Source organism: Corythoichthys intestinalis, chromosome 3, assembly GCF_030265065.1.
Source record: "Corythoichthys intestinalis isolate RoL2023-P3 chromosome 3, ASM3026506v1, whole genome shotgun sequence".
Taxonomy (NCBI): Eukaryota; Metazoa; Chordata; class Actinopteri; order Syngnathiformes; family Syngnathidae; genus Corythoichthys; species Corythoichthys intestinalis.
Genome location: NC_080397.1, coordinates 16,351,026 through 16,371,127, shown reverse-complemented (window position 1 = coordinate 16,371,127; position 20,102 = coordinate 16,351,026). Strand labels below are relative to the sequence as shown.

Genomic DNA, 20,102 nt, shown 5'->3' with positions numbered 1-20,102 from the left:
TTAATCGTTTGTGCTTTGTTTGCAGTTGAACTCTTGATGACCTAAAGAAAAAAACGTCAAAACATTAAAGCCATGGCAGCACAAACGAAAATTTTACAGCACAAACTAGCACAAACAAATGACACCTCTTCGGGTCTATTTTACAGTAAATGAGTGGCTGCATAATGTCATTACTATAATTTAAAAGCAGACTATCTACAAAACCTTTGCAGCACAAACAAAGCACAAACGATTGACATTATTCTTAGCCATTTTTTTATCGAAATGGAAAAGAATTGTAAATATCTAAAAAAAACTATAGCAGTACAAACAAATGTTTTTACAGCACAAACGTACCGCAAACGATTGACATAATTTTTATATGAATTTGCGTCTGAAGGTGAGCCAATTTCACAGAGGTTTAGGCTAGGTTCAGACCGTAGGTGTTCATGCACGAATCCGATTTTTTGTGTGTTTTTCCCGACTCAAGTGAGGCATTAATTTAGTCTGAACGGGACAAGTCGCATATAACTGAACCCTTTTAAATCCGATTTCAGTCACTTTTGTATGTGGTTTGAAGATAAAGAGCATACGACAGGAGAAAAAAAGTCTTAAATAGCATTATTATGTGAATTAGAATCATATTTTGAGACGATTCGACCATATACAACAATTTAGCAAAGCGCAGATGATGAGAAATTAGTCTTTTAATCTGCCGGTTAGCCACGCCTACCGTTATAGGGCTCGAGCGTCCCCAACAGGTGGATGACGTCAGCGGGAGACTGGGCTCATCGGTTTTACTATTCAGCCCATTGAGGGGGAATTATTCAGAACGAGGAAAACGCGATGAAGAGAGCCGCGAAATGTCATTGCTTCAGTCTCTCTACTCCAATATTTTTACAGGATATTCTTTTTATCCAAGTATTTTTCCACAATAGCTAAATAAGTGGCTCGAGAAGGACCAGTCAGCCCGTCGAGGGGGAAGTATTCACAACGATGAAAATGCGACAAAGAGAGCTGCAAAATGTCATTGTTTCTGTCTCTTTACTTCAATATTTTTACAGGATATTCTTTTTATCCAATTATTTTCCCCAATTGCTAAATAAATGGCATGGTCATGACTAATAACAACAGTCTTGTGCTAAATGGAATATGAAATCATAAAAATGCACTTATTCAGGACGACATGGCAAAATTACTCCATAATGGTCAAAACTGTCGACTTCACCTTTACTGTCGCACCTCCCGAACAATATTTTATGACGCCTAAATCGGACATATGTCATTTCCCTTCCCCGGCTTCGTAGAATGTAAACAAACCAAGAGGCTTGACAGCTAGCCGACATGCTAACCCGAACCGAGTGATGTTTCAAAGTCTTCGAAGCGGAAATCACACATAACTAGCCCGGATTATTTGACATGACAACTGGGTTGTCGATTGTCTTCGTGGACCGGCAAACCGCCCGGCGGAGAGCAATTTACAGCTCGTTCCCCGGAGGAGGGCGGCTGCAGTTGTTGTGCAGCTAATGTGCATGAGGAGAGCTTTTTACATGCCTATCAATGATCAAACGTAAGTAGTCCTTTATTTAAAGTAAGTTTGTACTGTTTACTTTGTAATCGTTGTATTCGTATTTGACATAACACAGAACAAGATGTTTACTCACTACCGTGTAAGTCCAATGTTCCCGCAGTAGTCGGGCTTGTTTTGGCCAATATCCACGGTGAATGGGAACCTTTTGAAACTCCAAAAAGGCGCACACGCCTCTCCCTTATAAAGCAAGATTTTTCTGCAGCCGTTTGGCTGGCGTGATGCGAAAAATAAACATATTAATCCGCAAAATCAGCTGAATCCTTAGTCCTCATACACAACAGTACGGCTGGAAAGTGAAGAGGACGCCTTCAACCGTACACGCCACAGCGCCCTCCTCCTCAATGCAAGACCGAAGCCGGAAGTCACTCATTTTCATGGCGTGGGATTAAAAAAAACTAACTAAATATAGCCATCGCTTCCACACACATCCATATCATTCAGGAGCATAAAATACCGTGTGTATTATGAAATAAACATGCTTTTTTTGTGTCACATGCACTTTAAGACCAATCTGAGCCCATTTTTTTCCAGAATGTGGCGGTGGTTTTAATTGTCAATTCTCCCAAATCGGAATCCATGCAGCAATTACGTCAGCAAAGAGCGAGAGCGGCAGGCAGGAGGGCAGCGATGTAGCCTTGCATTAGCGTTAGTGCCTAGCTTGAACTCAGCTTTTATGCACGAGGCGCGCTTGACCAGTTATGAAAAATAAAATAAAATTACAAAAAAGGATAAGCCTAATAGTGCTCGGTTTTCTTTCTGTGCGCCAAATATGCAATATTTCAGTATTGCTTACATGGCCGAGTCTGGGCAAACTGACGCACACACATAAGGCTTATGTGTGTGCGTCATGCATGCACAGTGCATTAATCCATATAAACTTTTGAATGTAGGACTAAACGGGGATTGTTAATGTCTGTTATCTGTGTCCTCATTTTGGAAATCAAAAGCTGATCACCCTGGAATGAGCATGTGTACTCATTTGTTTTGATGCTTCTGTGCATGTGGGTCAGTTTGCTCAGCGCGTGTCTGACTGCGAATTAGTGCGCATGCGTAATAATTGAACGGACTCGATAGACAAAGGCAGTCTGAACAGGCACGCCATAAAAACAGATAAGACAAAAAATCGGAATTGTGCATTAAGACATACGGTGTGAACCTACTTTTACCACATGGATCTATGCTGACCAAATGTATCTTCAGCTTCTTGAAGGGAGACATGTTCATCGTTCACAACGAACTGGACGACGGCTGGATGTGGGTGACCAACGTTCGGACGGAGGAACAGGGCCTCATCGTGGAGGATCTGGTGGAGGAGGTGGTAAGCGCATCCTACTTTCGATTTAGTACAGGATATTGTTATTGGTTACAATAAATACAACAGTTTATTCTAGCGCTTTACACCAAGTATTGTATTTTTAGGACTATAAGTCGCACCTGAGAAAAATTGCGCAACGAAGAGGAAAAAAACATGCATAAGTCACATCGGCGTATGTGTCGAATTTTTTGCGGAAATTTATCTGGTAAAATCCAACACCAAGAACAGACATGTCATCTTGAAAGACAATTTTTAAATTGAAAATTGAATAGAGAACAACAGGCTGAATAAGTGTGCAGTATGCTAACATTACATGACACATAAACAACAAACTGAGAATGTGCCCGGTATGTTAACGTGACATACTCATTAAGAGTTATTCAGATTCTTCATTATACTCCAAAGTATAAGTCGCACCCATGGCCAAACTACGGAGAAAAAACAAAAACAAAACAAAAAAACTGCGACTTACAGTCAGAAAAATACTGTATGTAAAAATATCATTATTAGTTCTGTTGGCTGAGCTGAATAGTACAAACGTAATATGTATTGATTGTTAACTTTGTATGAATACATTTCTAGTGCCGGGAAGAGGATCCACATGAGGGAAAAATGTAAGGGTTTTTTGATGTTATTGGTAGACGTTTTGACTGAATTTTATCCCAATCACTGCCATTGACAGCAATAGACGTCCAGTTGGATTAATTCTATTGCCGTCAACGGAAGCTTAGGCGTTAACAAAGAGACTAATTTTGGATCTCCCACAGCTGGTATCATGGAAAGATCACCAAACAAGAGGCCTACAACCTGCTGATGACAGGTAGCACACATGTGAGTTATTCATAAAGTATAACAGATTTAAGCACCCCTCTCTCTTCAACTAACACATAGTTGGCCAGGTGTGCAGTTTCCTTGTGCGACCATCTGATAACACACCCGGGGACTACTCCCTCTTTTTCCGCACCAATGAAAACATCCAAAGGTTTAAGATCTCACCAACCCCCAACAACCAGTACATGATGGGAGGGAGGTACTATAACAGGTTGGTGTTAACTTACATACATCCTAAACTATAAAAAGTGTATTAAAACATGTCTCATCTGTGCTCTCGTTTGGTAGCGTTGACGACATCATCGAGCATTATAAAAAAGAGCAGATTGTCGAGGGTTACAACTTGAAAGATCCTGTTTCAGTACAGGTATTGTTTGAATCAATGATGTCATTGTTTAATTAATAAATTGGTTTTAATTAATAATTAGTAAGTTTGCATTTCATCAGAACCAGGAACAAGTTATCACTGACACGGTGGATGGGCGAGAAATTTACAACACAATCAGACTAAAACCAAAAGATGCGTTCTACAAAAATATTGTTAAGAAAGGCTACCTCCTCTTTAACAAAGGTATGTCACCTGATTAGTCTTTAGTGTAACATTTCTCCTCCAATGTCATGAATTTTCTATCATTTTATGGCTTTTAGGCAAAGGCAAACGCTGGAAGAACCTTTACTTCATCCTGGAGGGTAATGATGCCCAGCTAATCTACTTTGAGAGTGAGAAAAGAGCCACCAAACCCAAAGGGCTCATCGACCTCAGTGTGTGCTCTGTTTATGGTGTGCACGACAGTCTATTTGGCAGGTAAGGGTTTCAATTATTCTTCATGACTGTATTATAGTGAGGCGATTGCACTGTAAAAAAATAAAACTTCCAATATGTTATGCTCATTTAAGATTGTACGTAAACAAGTTTTCTTTAGTAACTTATTTTGATTTAACATAATTAAATTGAAACGATGAGTTGTTAACCTGATTTTTTTAAAATATTGGGACAAATCTTACATTTTTGTTTGAACAGAACTCGGAAAGTCAAGTGGTGCGAACTCGGAAAGTCAAGTGGTGCTAAATCGGAAAGTCAAGTGGTGCTAAACCTGAGCGTCAAGTGATGCTAACTCGCAGCGCTAACGTGTGCTAACCTAGCCTAATTAAGCCTCACTTCTGATGCCTATGGGAGTGTGGTGGCAACAGTGTAAACTGTTTAGCTCAATTGTCTACGCATTGCACTGTAATTGAGGAAACACAGGTTTAAAACCTGTTTGGATTAACTTCACATTTTACTTCCATAGTTTACTTAAGATTTTGAGTTGTGCTTACTGAACATAAATTCAGTTTACTGAAAATTTAGTCTCTGGCGATAACTTGTGAAATCGGGTGACATGGGTTCTTAAGTTTTTTGTTGTTGTTTTTTTTTTAACTGTGTGGGAGTAGATAACAAGTTATAAATGTATTTTTTTCTCTCTTTTTTTTTAAATGGTAATGGTATGATCTTTTTCAGGCCAAACTGTTTCCAGGTTGTTGTCCAGCATTTTAGTGAAGAGCAATATATTTTCTACTTTGCTGGCGAGGTTCCAGAGCAGGCACAGGTATTAAAAGGGAGTGACATAAGCCTTCATGTTATCAAGGACGTGCAGTCCTCAATGTATCTGTTAATTTCTTGGGGAACAGTTGGAGTTATAATTTTGTTTTATGTCTTTTTAATAGGATTGGATGAAATGCCTTCAAACATTCTGCAGTAATTTACGGAAAACAACTCAGTCCACCCCCAACAAAAGGCTGAGACAGGTACGCATGAATAAACACTCAGGGGTATCAAATTGACCTTTGATGTGGGCCACATTGTAGTTGTACGTTCCTTCGGAGGGCAGTTATGTCTGCCAACCGGAGCTGCCACGATTAATTGACAACACAACTAACTGACTATCAAATGGTGTTTTGATAGTCAATGGATTTTCGGGACATTGCTGACCTAAAAATTGTCCAAATTCTTTTTTTTGAGCCCCTTACCAGAAAATATTTGTCTGTTTTCTTTTATATATATATATATATATATATATATATATATATATATATATATATATATATATATATATATATATATATATATCTTTACATTAAAAAAAGTTTCTTTATTTTTTAATATCTTTATTTTTTATTTTATTTTTTTTTTATTTAAAAAAAATCTGTGTGATTCATTTTTCTACCCATTGGCCAGCCCTACTTTATTTTAATTTTTAAAAACATTTCAAGTCTTTGATCTTTCGTTGATGATTGCAGACATTTTAAGTCGGCCAGCCCTACTTTATTTAAATTTTTAAAAACATTGCAAGTCTTTGATCTTTCGTTGATGATTGCAGACATTTTAAGTCGACACACATGTTTATTTTTGCAAGCCACACAAATTGATCTGGCCCCCGGGCCGCGATTTTGACACCTGAGCTAAAAATTATTTACACAACATATTTAACATTAAAATCGCTGTTATTTGTAAGTTTGAGGGCTGCCAGACAAAAAGGATTGGACATTTGTTGCCGTCAGTCATTTAAATAAATGCACTGCTAGATTTTCAAACCCATCATGACATCATTGGATTTTGTACTGTATTTTTTTCTTTTAGGTGAGCAGCCTGGTGCTCTATGTGGAGGAGGCCCATAAGCTACCAGTGAAATACTTCACCAACCCCTACTGTAACATCTACCTGAACAACGTCCAGGTGGCCAAAACGCACCCGAGGGAGGGGCCGAACCCCGTCTTCACTGAGGAGTTCATTTTTGAGTGAGCCTCCTTCGACCTAATTTTTGGACATTTTTTGTTCTTTAATTAAACATAATTTCTGTCTGTTTATAGTGATCTCTCGAGTGAAATCAACAGATTTGAGATCAGCCTTAGCAACAAAACGAAAAAGAGCAAAGAAAGTGACATTTGTATGTGCATCTTTGTCTTTTAATAGAACATGTGTTCTTGGATTTTGGAGGGGGGAGTCTCATGTTTTAAAAATTTTCCCGTTTTGGTAGTATTTATGCGCTGCCAGCTGAACCGTCTGCAGAAGGGCCAGATGATCGACGAGTGGTTCCCTCTCAGCTCCCACGTGCCTCTAAAGGGCATTGAGCCGGGGTCCTTGCGCGTACGCGCACGCTATTCTATGGAGAAGATCATGCCCGAAGAAGAATACAGCGAGTTTAAAGAGGTCAGACCATGAAGAAATAACACAGACACATTGGGAATATATCAAACACCCACGTTAAAGCTGTTCAGTCCGTAAGGACAGTCATATTCTTATTCTCTGTGTCCAAACAGCTGAATAGGACACGTTAAAAAACAAAACCAAGCAAAACAAAACAAAACCCTATACAAAAACAACACAAAACCCAATACAAACATCAAACCAACTAGTATTGCCATGGATTCATTGACTAATCCGCAGCTATTTTAATAGTCAAGGTATCGTTTAGAGACATTGTTAAACCAATAACATTATTATTATTTTTTTGATTAATATAATTTTCGTTTTTTTTTTTAAATTAAGAACAATAAATATTCTCTTGATTAATTAAAAAATATATGAACTAGGGGTGTGACAAAATATCGAAATGATGATATTTCATGATACTTAGTGTCCCAAAAGTTTATCAATATGCACCTAAGAATGGATGTATCGTTTTAAAAGGGTGTCACTGTTTAAAAAAAGAATAAAAGGAACCAAGAATTTGCTACCAAAATCTTCCCCTGAAATGGCTGCCATTGATGGCGCTAGACGCCCACTCTGTTCAGACTAGGAGGGGCGAATGAACATTCGTTCATTCGAAACCAGAGCATTCGCAACCAGTCTTTCCAATTTTTTGGGGCATTTACAGGACCCTACCTGTTTATTTTCGGGGTTTTACAGGTTTTACTTCCTGGTGATTTTGAGTCATTTTGAGAAATGCCCAGGTCACTTCCTGTTGTGTAACCCAAAATCAACAAGAAGTGACCCAGAAATGCTCCAAAATCAACAGGAAGTAACTGAAAACCAACAGCAAAAGACCTTAAATGCCCCAAAATTAAACTCATTGATTGCCATTGACTTCTATAGACGTCCAGTTCAAACGAATGAGACGTCTACTACTAGTGAATTAGTGAACTCAATTCAGTTCACAGCAGAAGGATGAAAAAAGCTTGTTTTTCTGTTTATTACTTGTAATTGTATAGTAAAATGTATTAATCCTCCCATTGCTTAAATATCACTTCTTTCAACTACCTTCACAATTTAATTTGTACGATTTAAGTTGTTTTAGGCATGTTGTAAGTACGGTAACATTAGGACAAAATGGATGACTATTTCCTTCAAAAATATTTTATTACAGCTTCCCGACTCAAATGTAGTCTACAACTGTACTGTTTTAAGTACATAAAACTTGTTAGCTTTTAATAAAGGTTCTGAGTACAAAACAAAAAGTTTACAGTTTGAATACGAGTTTGTGTTGAAAGCTGTTATATGAATGGGTTTATGTGTGTGGTTTCTTTATAAAAACAAATGAGACAACTTGACGATCTAACAATAACTCAAGTGCTTATATGCTTCTCCCAAAACACAATACAAACGGATAATTTACCCGTAAGACACTTATTAGCATAATCGCTAACTAGCCTAGCGCTCCGTGCTAAGTAGTAACATCTCATCAACAAAGTATACAAACAATACAATTGGCTTCATTTACTCACCTCTGATGGAGGCACACTGGATCCAACAACACAAAGAATCTAACGCTTGACACTGGGAACTCTCTCTCTGGCTCAAACCACTGGCTGCGTGTGTGCGTGCAGCATCACATTACAGACAAACAAGGACCCAAATGGGACAGTTCATAGCTGTTGGCAAAAATCAATTATCAAATTAGTTGACAACTATTTTATTAATCGATCTTAATCGATTAGTTGTTGCAGCCTTACTTCCTATACATTTTGAGGCATTCCGGAGTCAGTTCATGTACATTTTGTATCGTTTCCAGTTGATTTTAGGATATTTCAGGGTAGTTCCTCTTAATTTTGGGCCATTTCCGGGATGACAACTGCTAAATTTGGGCCACATCTTTGTTGGTTTTGGAGCATTCATAGGTCACTTGCTGTTCATTTAGGGGGCAATTTGGTGTAGTGTTTATTTATTTTTTGGTCAAAAATAAAAACGAATGGAGATTATTTTTGTTGTTTAATGTAGGTAATCATTTGGAGTGAATGGAAAAGTTTTTGTGGGAGGGAAAATTTGCCACTGAAAATGAACGGGATGTTTTTGTCAAAGTTTTTTAGCGAAATTGTACCTATTTGTGAAAAACGAGATGATACCTTTAATGCGCCTCGATTTTGGGGCACTTGACTATTAATCCTCAGGTGTCCACATTATATTATGGGATATTACACCCAAAAGGCCACACACACAAAAAAAGAAGGGATTTCTGTCCGAAAATTAAAGTAGTCAACTAATGGCAAAAATAATCAGGTTCGTTGACTATCAAAATACCATATTTTTTTGGACTATAAGTAACAGTTTAAGTCGCACCAGGCAAAAAATGCGCAGTGAAGAGGAAAAAAACATCTATTAGTCACATTTTTGGGGGACTATCATTTGACAAAATCCAACACATCACACACACATCATGTTTTTGTGTCCTCGTGTAGATGATACTCCAGAAAGAGTTCCATGTCATCTACGCTCTGGCCCACGTATGCGGTCAGGACCGCACCTTACTGGCGAGCCTTCTCCTTAGGATATTCAGACACGAAAAGGCTGAAGCCCCACTTCTCAGGACTCTGAATGACAGAGAGATTAACATGGAGGGTAAGAAAATGAAATAAAATAACGGGTTAAGTGTAGCATTGAGCTAATACTTTTTTCTGGTGGATAGATGAAGCTACAACGTTGTTCCGGGCCACCACACTGGCCAGCACGCTAATGGAGCAGTATATGAAAGCCACGGCTACGCCTTTCGTCCATCACGCTCTGAAGGACACCATTCTCAAGATCATGGAGAGCAAACAGTCCTGCGAGGTAAACGCAAACTTACTTGAAACATGCATTCACTGAACAATCTCGGAAAAACTCACTTTAGAGGCAGAAAGTTAAAATAGAACTACAACAACATGCGTAACGTAACGTTGTCTCCTGTTGTAAGTGGGGATGTGACCATATATCGAAAAGTTGATATATCGCTATACTTTGTAGCCCAAAAAGCTATCGATATGCTCCTGCCTAGAAGCAATATATCGTTTTAAAAGGTGTGACTTTAAAAAAAAAAAAAAAAAAAAAAAAAAGGGAAACAAAATGTTGCTCCCAAAATCTCATTATACGTAGTGTCTATTTTAGCTCACTGGCTGCCATTGACAGCACTAGATATCCACTTCACTTTGACTGTCACTTCCTGTTCATTTTACGGCATTTACGTCAGTTCATGTTGATTTTGAGCCACTTCCTATTCATTTGGGCACACTCTTGCGTCACTTCCATTTCAATCACCCAAAATCAACAGAAAGTGACCAATAAACAGGAAGTGAGTCAGAAATGCCCCAAAATCAACGGAAAGTGACCCGAAATCAATGGGAACTTACCCGAATATGCGCTAATATCAACAGGAAGTGACCAGTGAACAGGAAGTGACCCAGAAATACCCCAAAATCAAAAGGAAATGACCCGAAATCAATAGGAAGTGACTCGCAAACACCCCAAGAGGAAAAGGAAGTGACCGAAAATCAACAGGAGATGATGTGAAGTGCCTCAAAAATAAATTGCTTGGCATTGGCTGCCATTGGCGGCAATAGACGTCACAATCCCTACAACTTCAGATCGATTGGACGTCTCCTAGTGATAAATTAATTCCAATTCACAGCAGAAGGATGAAAATAGCTTGTTTTTCTCTTTATTACTTGTTTTGTAAAATATCTGAGACTCTTTTCTGACCCATGTATTGATAATTGTTGTATCGCCATATCTTGAGATCGTATTTGATATCATTCAAGTTGAATCCTTCCAAACTGGAAAAGAATGAGGACGTCAACCTGAACCTGGCTCACCTCCTCAACATCCTGTCCGAACTGGTTGAAAAGATCTTCATGGCTGCCGAGATCCTTCCGCCGTAAGCATGCAAAAGCGGTTTCATTTTTGCGCCTCAGATACTCGAGGGAGAGACAGAGAGAATCGAATAAAGCTGTTGTTGTTATTGTTTGCAGGACGCTTAGATTCATTTATGGCTGTTTGCAAAAATCCGTGCAGCAGAAATGGCCCACTAATACCACCATGCGGACCAGAGTTGTAAGGTAATCGCAATAAGATTATGGCTGCTTATTCGCCTCACTAAACTGAATCGTGTGATATGCTCATTATAACTTAATTACCAAATACAGAGGGAAAAAACACATTTTACTCAGATCTCATGACGAAGGGCAAGGAGCATCATAAAAGACTATACACGCCCCCCCGCTGCCACCTCTTCAACCTGCCCCTTCTGGAAGGCGCTCCTAGTCAAAACAAACAGACTGAGAGACAGTTTCTTTCTGAGAGCTGTAACTAGGCATGTGCCGGTTACTGGTTTCAAGGTTTACCGTGGTATGAAAACGTCACGTTTTAAAAGCCACTCAAATTTTCCGTCAGACCGTAGTACGGTATTCGCTATTATACATTTCCCAAAAATGCAGCCAGAAGTGTCTTGGAGCAGCAGCGCTCACCCCTCCCTCTCCGGTTGTTGCTGTGCGTGTCAGTGACGCTATTCTGCTATACAGCTAGCGTACCAAAAAAGAAACACTACAAACACAAGGCGTACTTTTCTTGAATTTATGGACGTCTCAAATCATGGTAACTGAAATAAACAAAACGAATACATTTAAAACGTTGTACAATAGTATTTTTACACATGTGAGTAGCTTCATTAGCACAAACACAGCAGAATGTGAGGAAGTCATATCCATGAACATCATGAAAAAGTTCACCAAAAATAAAACACATTTTCCTTTCAAATTCAAAAAACAAACTAAAAACTTACAAAGACGAATGTTAGCCTTGTCTTAGCTGTGAGAGCAACTTCGTCGAGGTTATAAATCTCACGGCCACTGTGAAACAAGCTTGTATGAAGGAAAAGGGGTAAGATCAAAGATTGCTAATCGCAAAGACGATCTTGCTCTAAGCACAAATGCACGTTCGCAGGACAAGGAGAGGTCTCACTCCCAATTTTTTATAGATGAAACCTTTACACAACAATATTTACATTTTAACTAACTTATATGTTTTTAACTTAATAACTTATGAAATCCTTGTCTTTTTAACACAAAGTCATGACATGTAGACTAGAGTTGACACAGTGGCTGAAAATGGCAAAACTTCACTTGAGCTTTTTGCCTCCTCAAAAAAAAAAGTCGTACAGTAGATATATTTTAATTTTATTTAGAAGTGTTTTTACTTTTTTCTTGCAATTGTTTTTGTTCTTGCTCTAATCTTGAGCAACCTGAGCTGTGGCTGTGGGTAGTCTGTAAGTTCTATTGATTTTAATTTTATTTAAAATATTTGTTATATTTTTGTTTATTTATTTTAACATTATATTCATGTTCCAATTTGCAAATATGTTCTGGGAAAAAAAAATCCCGGAAAAAAGTTTTTTTTTTTTTAACCCATACATCTCAAAATAACACATTTTGGAGCTATAATTGCAATACAGTGATACTGTGAAACCGCGGTATTTTTCCTCAAATAGGGATGGGAATTGATAGGATTTTTACGATTCCGATTCCATTATCGATATTGCTTTATCGATTCTCTTATCGATTCTAATTTGGGGAAAAAGAAGAAAAACGTTTTGATTGGCATCGAGTTTGTTTATTCAGAAGTCACCACCTTACAAACTCACAACGACATCAAAAGAGGCCCAAAGCCTCAATATTAACTGTGGCAAATGCACAAGAATGTGTAACATTTTACTGAAACATTTTTCTAATAGAAATAAAAAATATTGGTATATATTGGCATATACAGTGCTGCTCAAAAGTTTGTGAACCCCCTCAACATTTTGGAATTTTCTATTATTTCAACCTGATTTCCTAATCAATCAATTCAGTAGTTTTTTTTTGTTTTTTTAACAGTTGTGTTGTCGAGTCTAAATTAAAAAGAGTTTTCATCAACTGATGTAGGTGCAAAATTGAACTGTTTGGTCACAACCAAAACCGCCATGTCTGGCGAAAAGTCAACACTGCATACCACCAAAAGAACCTTCTCCCAACAGTGAAGCATGGAGGTGGGAATGTCAAGATCTGGGCTTGCTTTTCATCCTCAGGACCTGGACAACTCCACATAGTCCAGGGAATCATGAATTCTGAGGAATATTGTCAAATCCTAGAACATAACCTGACGCCATCTGTTTTGAAGTTAAAGCTTGGCAGAAGGTGGATCATGCAACATGATAATGATCCAAAGCATTCCAGCAATACAACCAAGGAATGGCTGAAAAAGAAGAAGATTCGTGTTCTGGACTGGCCCAGACAAAGTCCTGACCTAAATCCCATTGAAATGCTGTGGCGGGACCTGAAGCGAGCAGTTCATGCCAGACGCCCATCAAACCTCTCTCAACTGACTGCGTTCTGCAAGGAAGAATGGGCAAAAATCCCCCAAAGTAGATGTGAGAGGCTGATTAGTCACTACAGAAACCGTTTGGTTGAGGTAACCTCTGCAAAAGGAGGCGCAATATCCTATTAACTGAAGGGGTTCACATACTTTTGCACACATGATATCTGAGTTTTTCTTAAATCAACCACTTTTTTTAAATAAAGAATGACAATATAACTATTTCTTTTGTTTCAGTCCATTATTTGGAATGTCAGTATTGTGGATTTGGGTATAACTTAACATTTAATAAGGTTATTTTAGTTTTTTTTACAAAAAATCTGACCATCGCTGTGGGGTTCACAAACTTTCGAGCAGCACTGTAGGTCGTTGGTCTGCCGTTGGCAATATGTGTTAAACTTGCAGGGGTCCCCAAACTTTTTCCTGTGAGGGCCACATAACTTTTCCCTTCTCTGATGAGGGGCTGTGGTCACTTTGTAACAGAAAAAGTGTGACGATTGCAGGAGTGCCTAAATGTAAAAAATTTTTGTTTTTCAGAAAGCCACAATCAAATAACCCTTTCTGGATTCTTCACGGAACAAAAGTAAATAAAATAAAAATAATAATATAATATAATAATAACACTATTAATCAAATAGATAATAACCAAATAACCCTCTCTGAGTTCTTCACAGAAAAAGGCCAGAAAATAAATAACACTATTGAGAAAAAAAAAAATTAAAATGCTCTCTAGTATTGTTCAGGGGGCCGGACCAAATGTCGGGGTGGACCGTGTCCGGCCCGCGGGCCGTAGTTTTGGGACCCCTGTATAGCGTATTATTCACTAATATATTGAAATGCATGCCTTTTTACTTTTTATGGTGCTTTCACGCTCAAGTGGGGGCGCTCTTGCACTTCCTCACGCGAAGAAGAATGCGCTCATGTGAAGAAGAGCGCGCTTACACGCGACGAAGAAGAAATGCCGCATCCAAGCGAGTGAGCGAGTTAGTGAGAGAGGGAAGCAGTGCCACGACCTTACGTTCTTTGTTAATGTTTGTCAAATATCTACAGAGGCAACGCCTGTATGTATCATCTTTTGTGTTGTTGTTGTGTGTTTCCACTCGTGATCGGACACTTAAATCCAGTTGTGTAGTGGTTTGAATGATGTGCTAATGCTAGCGAACGCATGCTAACCGTTCTGTTTTTATTGTATTAGCAGCTAATCATCGCTAATTTATGTTGATGCAAACCTGTTTGTTATTGGGGATGAAATTGATTTCATTTCTATTTTTAGTTTTACTCTTCAAGTGATGGTTGAATAAAGTCAACAAATTATAACCAACGTCTACTGTATCGTCATTTCGGAGTTTAGCTAGCTGTATAGCTGTCTCGGTGAGGACAGTGCAGTCTATTCCCTCCCGATGCAGTTATCTCCACCTGGCAATGACTGCAAGTCATTTTGTTGTAATTTTTCCTCGTGAAGTGAAGACACACTTTCGAGCGTTTGAACCTACGTGCTGTCATTGTTGTGTTTACGGCTGCAATGCTTGCGCTAAACCTCGTAACCTTTCATTTTCACCCTCTTTCCTGGTGAAGTGTAGCCAAACCTTGGAGCGGGTGGTTCTTGGCGCCATGCTAGTTTGATGCGTCTGGACAACAAGATAGTCATAGTCATAGTCATATGCGTCTTTAGGAATCGTAAAGGCTTTTTCATTGTGATGTCGAGGCCTCGAAACACTAGGAACCGGTTCGGAATTGGAATCAGATTTCGATTCCCACCCCTATCCTCAAGGTTATCGTACCGTCAAAATCTCATACCGGCACATGCCTAGCTGTCACCAGTGTTGTTTTCGTCAATGATGACGTTTACGAAGATATTTCGTTGACAAACCATTTTTTCATGACAATGACGTGATGATGACGCGCTAAAAATGTGTCTAGGGAGACCAAAACATAACGAGACGAATGCCAGTTTTCCTCTGACGAGATGAGAACGAGGTGAAAATGCGCTATAGTTTCCGTCATATGTTCAAAATGTGTGACATTTTCTTATCGTATGTGTAGTTAGCATGCATTGTAGCAGTGTTTGGTTGTGTGCTGTTGGAAACATTTATTTATTTATTTTTGGACTAAAACTTGAATTTTACAGACGAAAGCATTTTGAGTAACTGTCGACTAAAACAAGACGAAATTTGTCGGGGTTTTCGTTGCCTAGACGAAGACAAACACATTTCGAAATGGCTAAAATATGACTAAGACTAATTAGTATTTTGACTAGACTAGGGCGAAAATTAAAAGGGCTGCCAAAAACAACACTGGCAGTCACCATACTCAACTCGTTAGCACTGAAATGTCACTGTGACTGCACTGCTAATGTCACAACATTGTCACATGCATGTCACTAAGTAATATGTTCTCAGACATCTTTCTCAATCTGGGTACTGCATATTCAATATTTTAACTTGCATTGTAGCATTTTTGCACTGTTACATCAATATCTATGCACAAACTATCATAACAAGTCAGCCATCTGTCTCCTAGTCTGAGCATTTTGAGCAAATTGTCATCCATGCCCTGTTATATTACCACTATATCTCCACTTGCTTCTGGTCACTTATTCACTTTATTCCCAATCTGTGTACACTGTAACATCTTTTTTAAATTAGCCTTATTGTACTTTTGCTTTTGTTTTATATGGTGCACGTTATGTCGAAGCTTTAAATCTCGTACTCTGTATAATGACAACAAAGACTTTCGATTCTATAGATTATCGTAGCAAATTAAGAACATAAGGCATTTAAGACATATTTTGCATTTTTATAGCAAACCTTAATGTTCTGTTCTATTGTCTTCCAGTGGTTTTGTCTTTCTAAGACTTATCGGTCCTGCAATCCTCAATCCTAGAATGTTCAACATCATTGCTGGTGAGCATCCATCCAAAGCCACATCCAAATAACATTCATTTCAGATGTACCTATTTACAAAATTAATTATAAACATAATTGGGGAAAAAAATCATCATAAAGCCAAGTCATACTGTTTTTCTCTCGAATTCACATCAATTTACAATCCAATCCATTGTCAAAATGGATTGGACGTTTAGCACTATGGATGGCAGCCAGTAAGTAATAAGCCACACATTTTCTCCAAAAATAACATCTTTTAGTTATCTTAAGGGGTGTAACAATATATGCAAAAGGTGGTATATCGCAATACTTTGTAGCCCAAAAGGTTATCAATATGCTCCCACCAAGCCAACAGGTTGCTACCAAAATCTTGCATTTGATTAGTGTTTACGTGAGCTCACTGGGTGCCACTGAGGGCGCTATACATTCCAATTCAGTTTGACTGGATTGGATGTCTAGCGCCGTCAACGGCACTGAAATCCGAGCATTGACAGCCAGTCTTTTGTGGGCATTTACAGGTCACTTTCTGTTTCATTTTCTGTTCATTTTAGGGCATTTACAGGTTATTTCCTGTTTATTTTGAGCCCCTTCCTATTCATTTGTAAACATTCTTGCGCATCTTCCTTTTCAGCAACCCAAAATCAACAGGAAATGAGCTATAAATGCCCTAAAATCAACAGAAAGTGACCCGAAATCAATAGGAAGTCAACTCGTAAATACCCCGAAGCATAGATGCTCGAAGTCAACAGGGAGTGACCAATGAACAGGAAAAGACCCAGAAATGCCCTAAAATCTACAGGAAGTGACCCCAAAATCATCAGTAAATGACAAAAAAATACAGGAAGTGACCCGAAATTAACAGGAAGTGACCCATGAATGCCCCAAAAGTAAAATGCTGAAAATGAACAGAAAGCGATTTGAAATGCCATGCATTGGCTGCCACTGACTGCCATAGACAACCAATCCGTTTGAAGTGGGAGGGATGGCAACGAATGAACTTCAAACGGATTGGACGTTTACTAGTGTTAAACTCATTCCAATTCACTGTAGCTTGTTTTAGCTGTTAATTACTTATAAAATATTGTTGAATTATTTCATGATCTTCATATTTATCTCTTCCTGCAGACCCTCCATCTTCAACAGCCGGCAGGACCCTCACACTGGTGGCAAAGTCTGTTCAGAATCTCGCCAACCTGGTTGAATTCGGTGCTAAGGTACAAAACTCCTACCTGGACAATGACAATTGTTGCCTGGTAGTTTGATATCATTGTGTCCACATACAGGAGCCTTATATGGAGGGTGTGAACCCTTTCATCAAAAACAATAAGCATAGGATGATCATGTTTCTGGACGAGTTGGGGGTGAGTACTGTTTTTGATGCCTTAGTTGATCCCCCATGTTTGAAAATGGCTGAAATTCTGTCCTTCTTGTCAGAATGTTCGCGATCTCCCCGAAACCACAGAGCACTTTAGGACAGATCTGTCCCGAGACTTGGCTGCATTACATGAGCTGTGCGCCGCGCACTCCGACGAACTTCGGACACTCAGTAACGAGAGGGGGGCTCAGCAGGTGAGCGACGCCACGGCTTTATTTCATGACGCATTAGGGCTGGGTAATTTTAAGATCGTAGTCAGATCAAGGTGATCGTCTGTTTAATATTTAATCGAACATTACATGGTGCTAAAGCAGGGTCAAGTCCGGTCCTCGAGAGCCGCTATCCAGTCTGTTTTCCATGTGTCACTCCTTTAACACACCTGACTCAAACGATCAGCTCATCAGTGAGCACTAGAAAAGCCTGATAACCATCCTGATGATTTGATTTAGGTGTGTTAAAGGAGGGAGACATGGAAAACAAACTGGATAGCGGCGCTCGGGGACCGGACTTGCAGATCCCTGTGCTAAATGAAACTGACTAGTTTCGACTAGCTTTTTAACAGTCATTCAAAAATAAACCAAAGTTGATGGTTTTCAAGGCGTTTATTATTACGTTTCCATTGAAGTAAACTGTAACACTAAACACACATAACTATGAAAATTACACGTACTGAGCATTAAAATACAAAATATATCTTTCTATATTTTTCTAACGCGCACACTGTCACTAGCTTGATGCTAATATACATTGGAATACGCCAGTCAAGCACTAACGAAAATTGGCATTGATTCGCCTTTGTAACTCTTAAAAGAATAAATATTAACACCCACAAACACGTTTGTCACCGACAAAATATAACTACACTCACACCGAAATTGTCTTGTACACGGCCTAAAAAGTTATATCATCGACTGTTTAAAAAAAAACATAAAAATCAGTCTTCCACTATGTAACAATGCTTACAATTTTCTGCAAAATGCTGCCATCCAGTGGTCAAGGTACGCATGTGCTCAGGCTGTTCTTATAAATTAACTGAAACGTTGAGGAAAGATGCACATTTCAAAGAAATAGTATTTTTAACTGGAAAATGAAAAAAATCTCAAAGTTGTTTTTATTATTCCTGTAAGGTGAAGTTTAACTAAAAATAAAATACAGGCTGAAGGCTAGTCAAGTCGTCACTCAAGTTTCACAAACTTTGAAGTCCTAAACCTCTTGTTATATGTGAACCGATTTGGTAGCTACTAGTCCTTCTAAAAAAAAAAATGCATATTGTAATAAAGTTCATTATTTTCTGTAATTTACTGATAAACATTAGACTTTCATATGTTTTAGATTCATTACACATAACTGAAGTAGTTAAAGCCTTTTATTGTTTTAATATGGATGATTTTATATCAGCTATGCAATCAATACTTGGTCTGGAATCCTTTTGCAGAAATGACTGCTTCAATGCGGCATGGCATGAAGGCAATCAGCCTGTGGCACTGCTGAGGTGTTATGGAGGCCCAGGAAGCTTCGATAGCAGCCTTAAGCTCATCCACAGTGTTGGGTCTGGTGTCTCTCAACGTCCTCTTCAACTTCCCACAGATTCTCTAGGGTTCAGGTCAGGAGAATTGGCAAGCCAATTGATCACAGTAATGCCATGGTCAGTAAACCATTTACCAGTGATTTTGGCACTGTGAGCAGGTGCCAGGTCGTGCTGAAGAAGGAAGTCTTCATCTCCATAAAGCTTTTCAGCAGATGGAAGCATGAAGTGGTCCAAAATCTCCTGATAGCGAGCTGTATTGACCCTGCCCTTGATAAAACACAGTACACCAACACCAGCAGCTGACATGGCACCCCAGACCATCACTGACTGTGGGTACTTGACACTGGACTTCAGGCATTTTGGCATTTCCTTCTGCCAGTCTTCCTCCAAACTCTGGCACCTCGATTTCCGAATGACATGGAAAATTTGCTTTCATCTGAAAAAAGTACTTTGGACCACTGGGCAACAGTCCAGTGCTGCTTCTCTGTAGCCCAGGTCAGGCGCTTCTGCCGCTGTTTCACACATGCCTGTGCACGGTGTCTCTGGATGTTTCTACTCCAGACTCAGTCCACCCAAGGTCTGGAATCTGCCCTTCTCCACAATCTTTCTCAGGGTGCAGTCACTTCCTCTGGTTGTGCAGCGTTTCCTGCCACACTTTTTCCTTCCCACAGAGGTGCCTTGATACAGCACTCTGGGAACAGCCTATTCGCTCAGAAATTTCTTTCTGTGTCTTAGCCTCTTGCTTGAGGGTGTCAATGAAGGCTTTCTGGACAACAGTCAGGTCGGGAGTCTTGCCCACGATTGCGGTTTTGAGTAATGAACCAGGCTGGGAGTTTTTAAACGCCTCAGGAATTTTTCGCAGGGGTTTTGAGTTAATTCGTTGATTCAGATGATTAGGTTAGTAGCTTCTTTACTTTTCATGATATGCAAATTTTTTGAGATGGGGATATTTGTTTTTTCTCAACTTTTTTTTTCAAAATCATCAGTATTAAAACAATAAAAGGCTTGACCTACTGCAGTTGTG

General features: G+C 39.0%; 1 protein-coding gene across 3 annotated transcripts in view; it reads left to right on the top strand.

Annotated features, from left to right (window-relative positions):
- Positions 1 to 20,102, top strand: part of rasa1a (RAS p21 protein activator (GTPase activating protein) 1a) — a 61,242-nt gene that overhangs the window by 33,769 nt on the left and 7,371 nt on the right. For 2 of the 3 annotated variants that reach the window (XM_057831021.1, XM_057831023.1), the window contains 20 exons: positions 2,771 to 2,888; positions 3,468 to 3,499; positions 3,653 to 3,705; positions 3,777 to 3,927; positions 4,005 to 4,083; positions 4,164 to 4,287; positions 4,365 to 4,521; positions 5,215 to 5,302; positions 5,421 to 5,501; positions 6,334 to 6,491; positions 6,564 to 6,640; positions 6,731 to 6,903; positions 9,369 to 9,528; positions 9,596 to 9,738; positions 10,704 to 10,819; positions 10,914 to 11,000; positions 16,126 to 16,193; positions 17,301 to 17,389; positions 17,459 to 17,536; positions 17,610 to 17,744. In XM_057831021.1, the coding sequence (XP_057687004.1) occupies positions 2,771 to 2,888; positions 3,468 to 3,499; positions 3,653 to 3,705; positions 3,777 to 3,927; positions 4,005 to 4,083; positions 4,164 to 4,287; positions 4,365 to 4,521; positions 5,215 to 5,302; positions 5,421 to 5,501; positions 6,334 to 6,491; positions 6,564 to 6,640; positions 6,731 to 6,903; positions 9,369 to 9,528; positions 9,596 to 9,738; positions 10,704 to 10,819; positions 10,914 to 11,000; positions 16,126 to 16,193; positions 17,301 to 17,389; positions 17,459 to 17,536; positions 17,610 to 17,744 (2,167 nt within the window). The remainder of the gene's footprint in view (positions 1 to 2,770; positions 2,889 to 3,467; positions 3,500 to 3,652; positions 3,706 to 3,776; positions 3,928 to 4,004; positions 4,084 to 4,163; positions 4,288 to 4,364; positions 4,522 to 5,214; positions 5,303 to 5,420; positions 5,502 to 6,333; positions 6,492 to 6,563; positions 6,641 to 6,730; positions 6,904 to 9,368; positions 9,529 to 9,595; positions 9,739 to 10,703; positions 10,820 to 10,913; positions 11,001 to 16,125; positions 16,194 to 17,300; positions 17,390 to 17,458; positions 17,537 to 17,609; positions 17,745 to 20,102) is intronic. The other variant, XM_057831022.1, reaches the window with a different exon arrangement.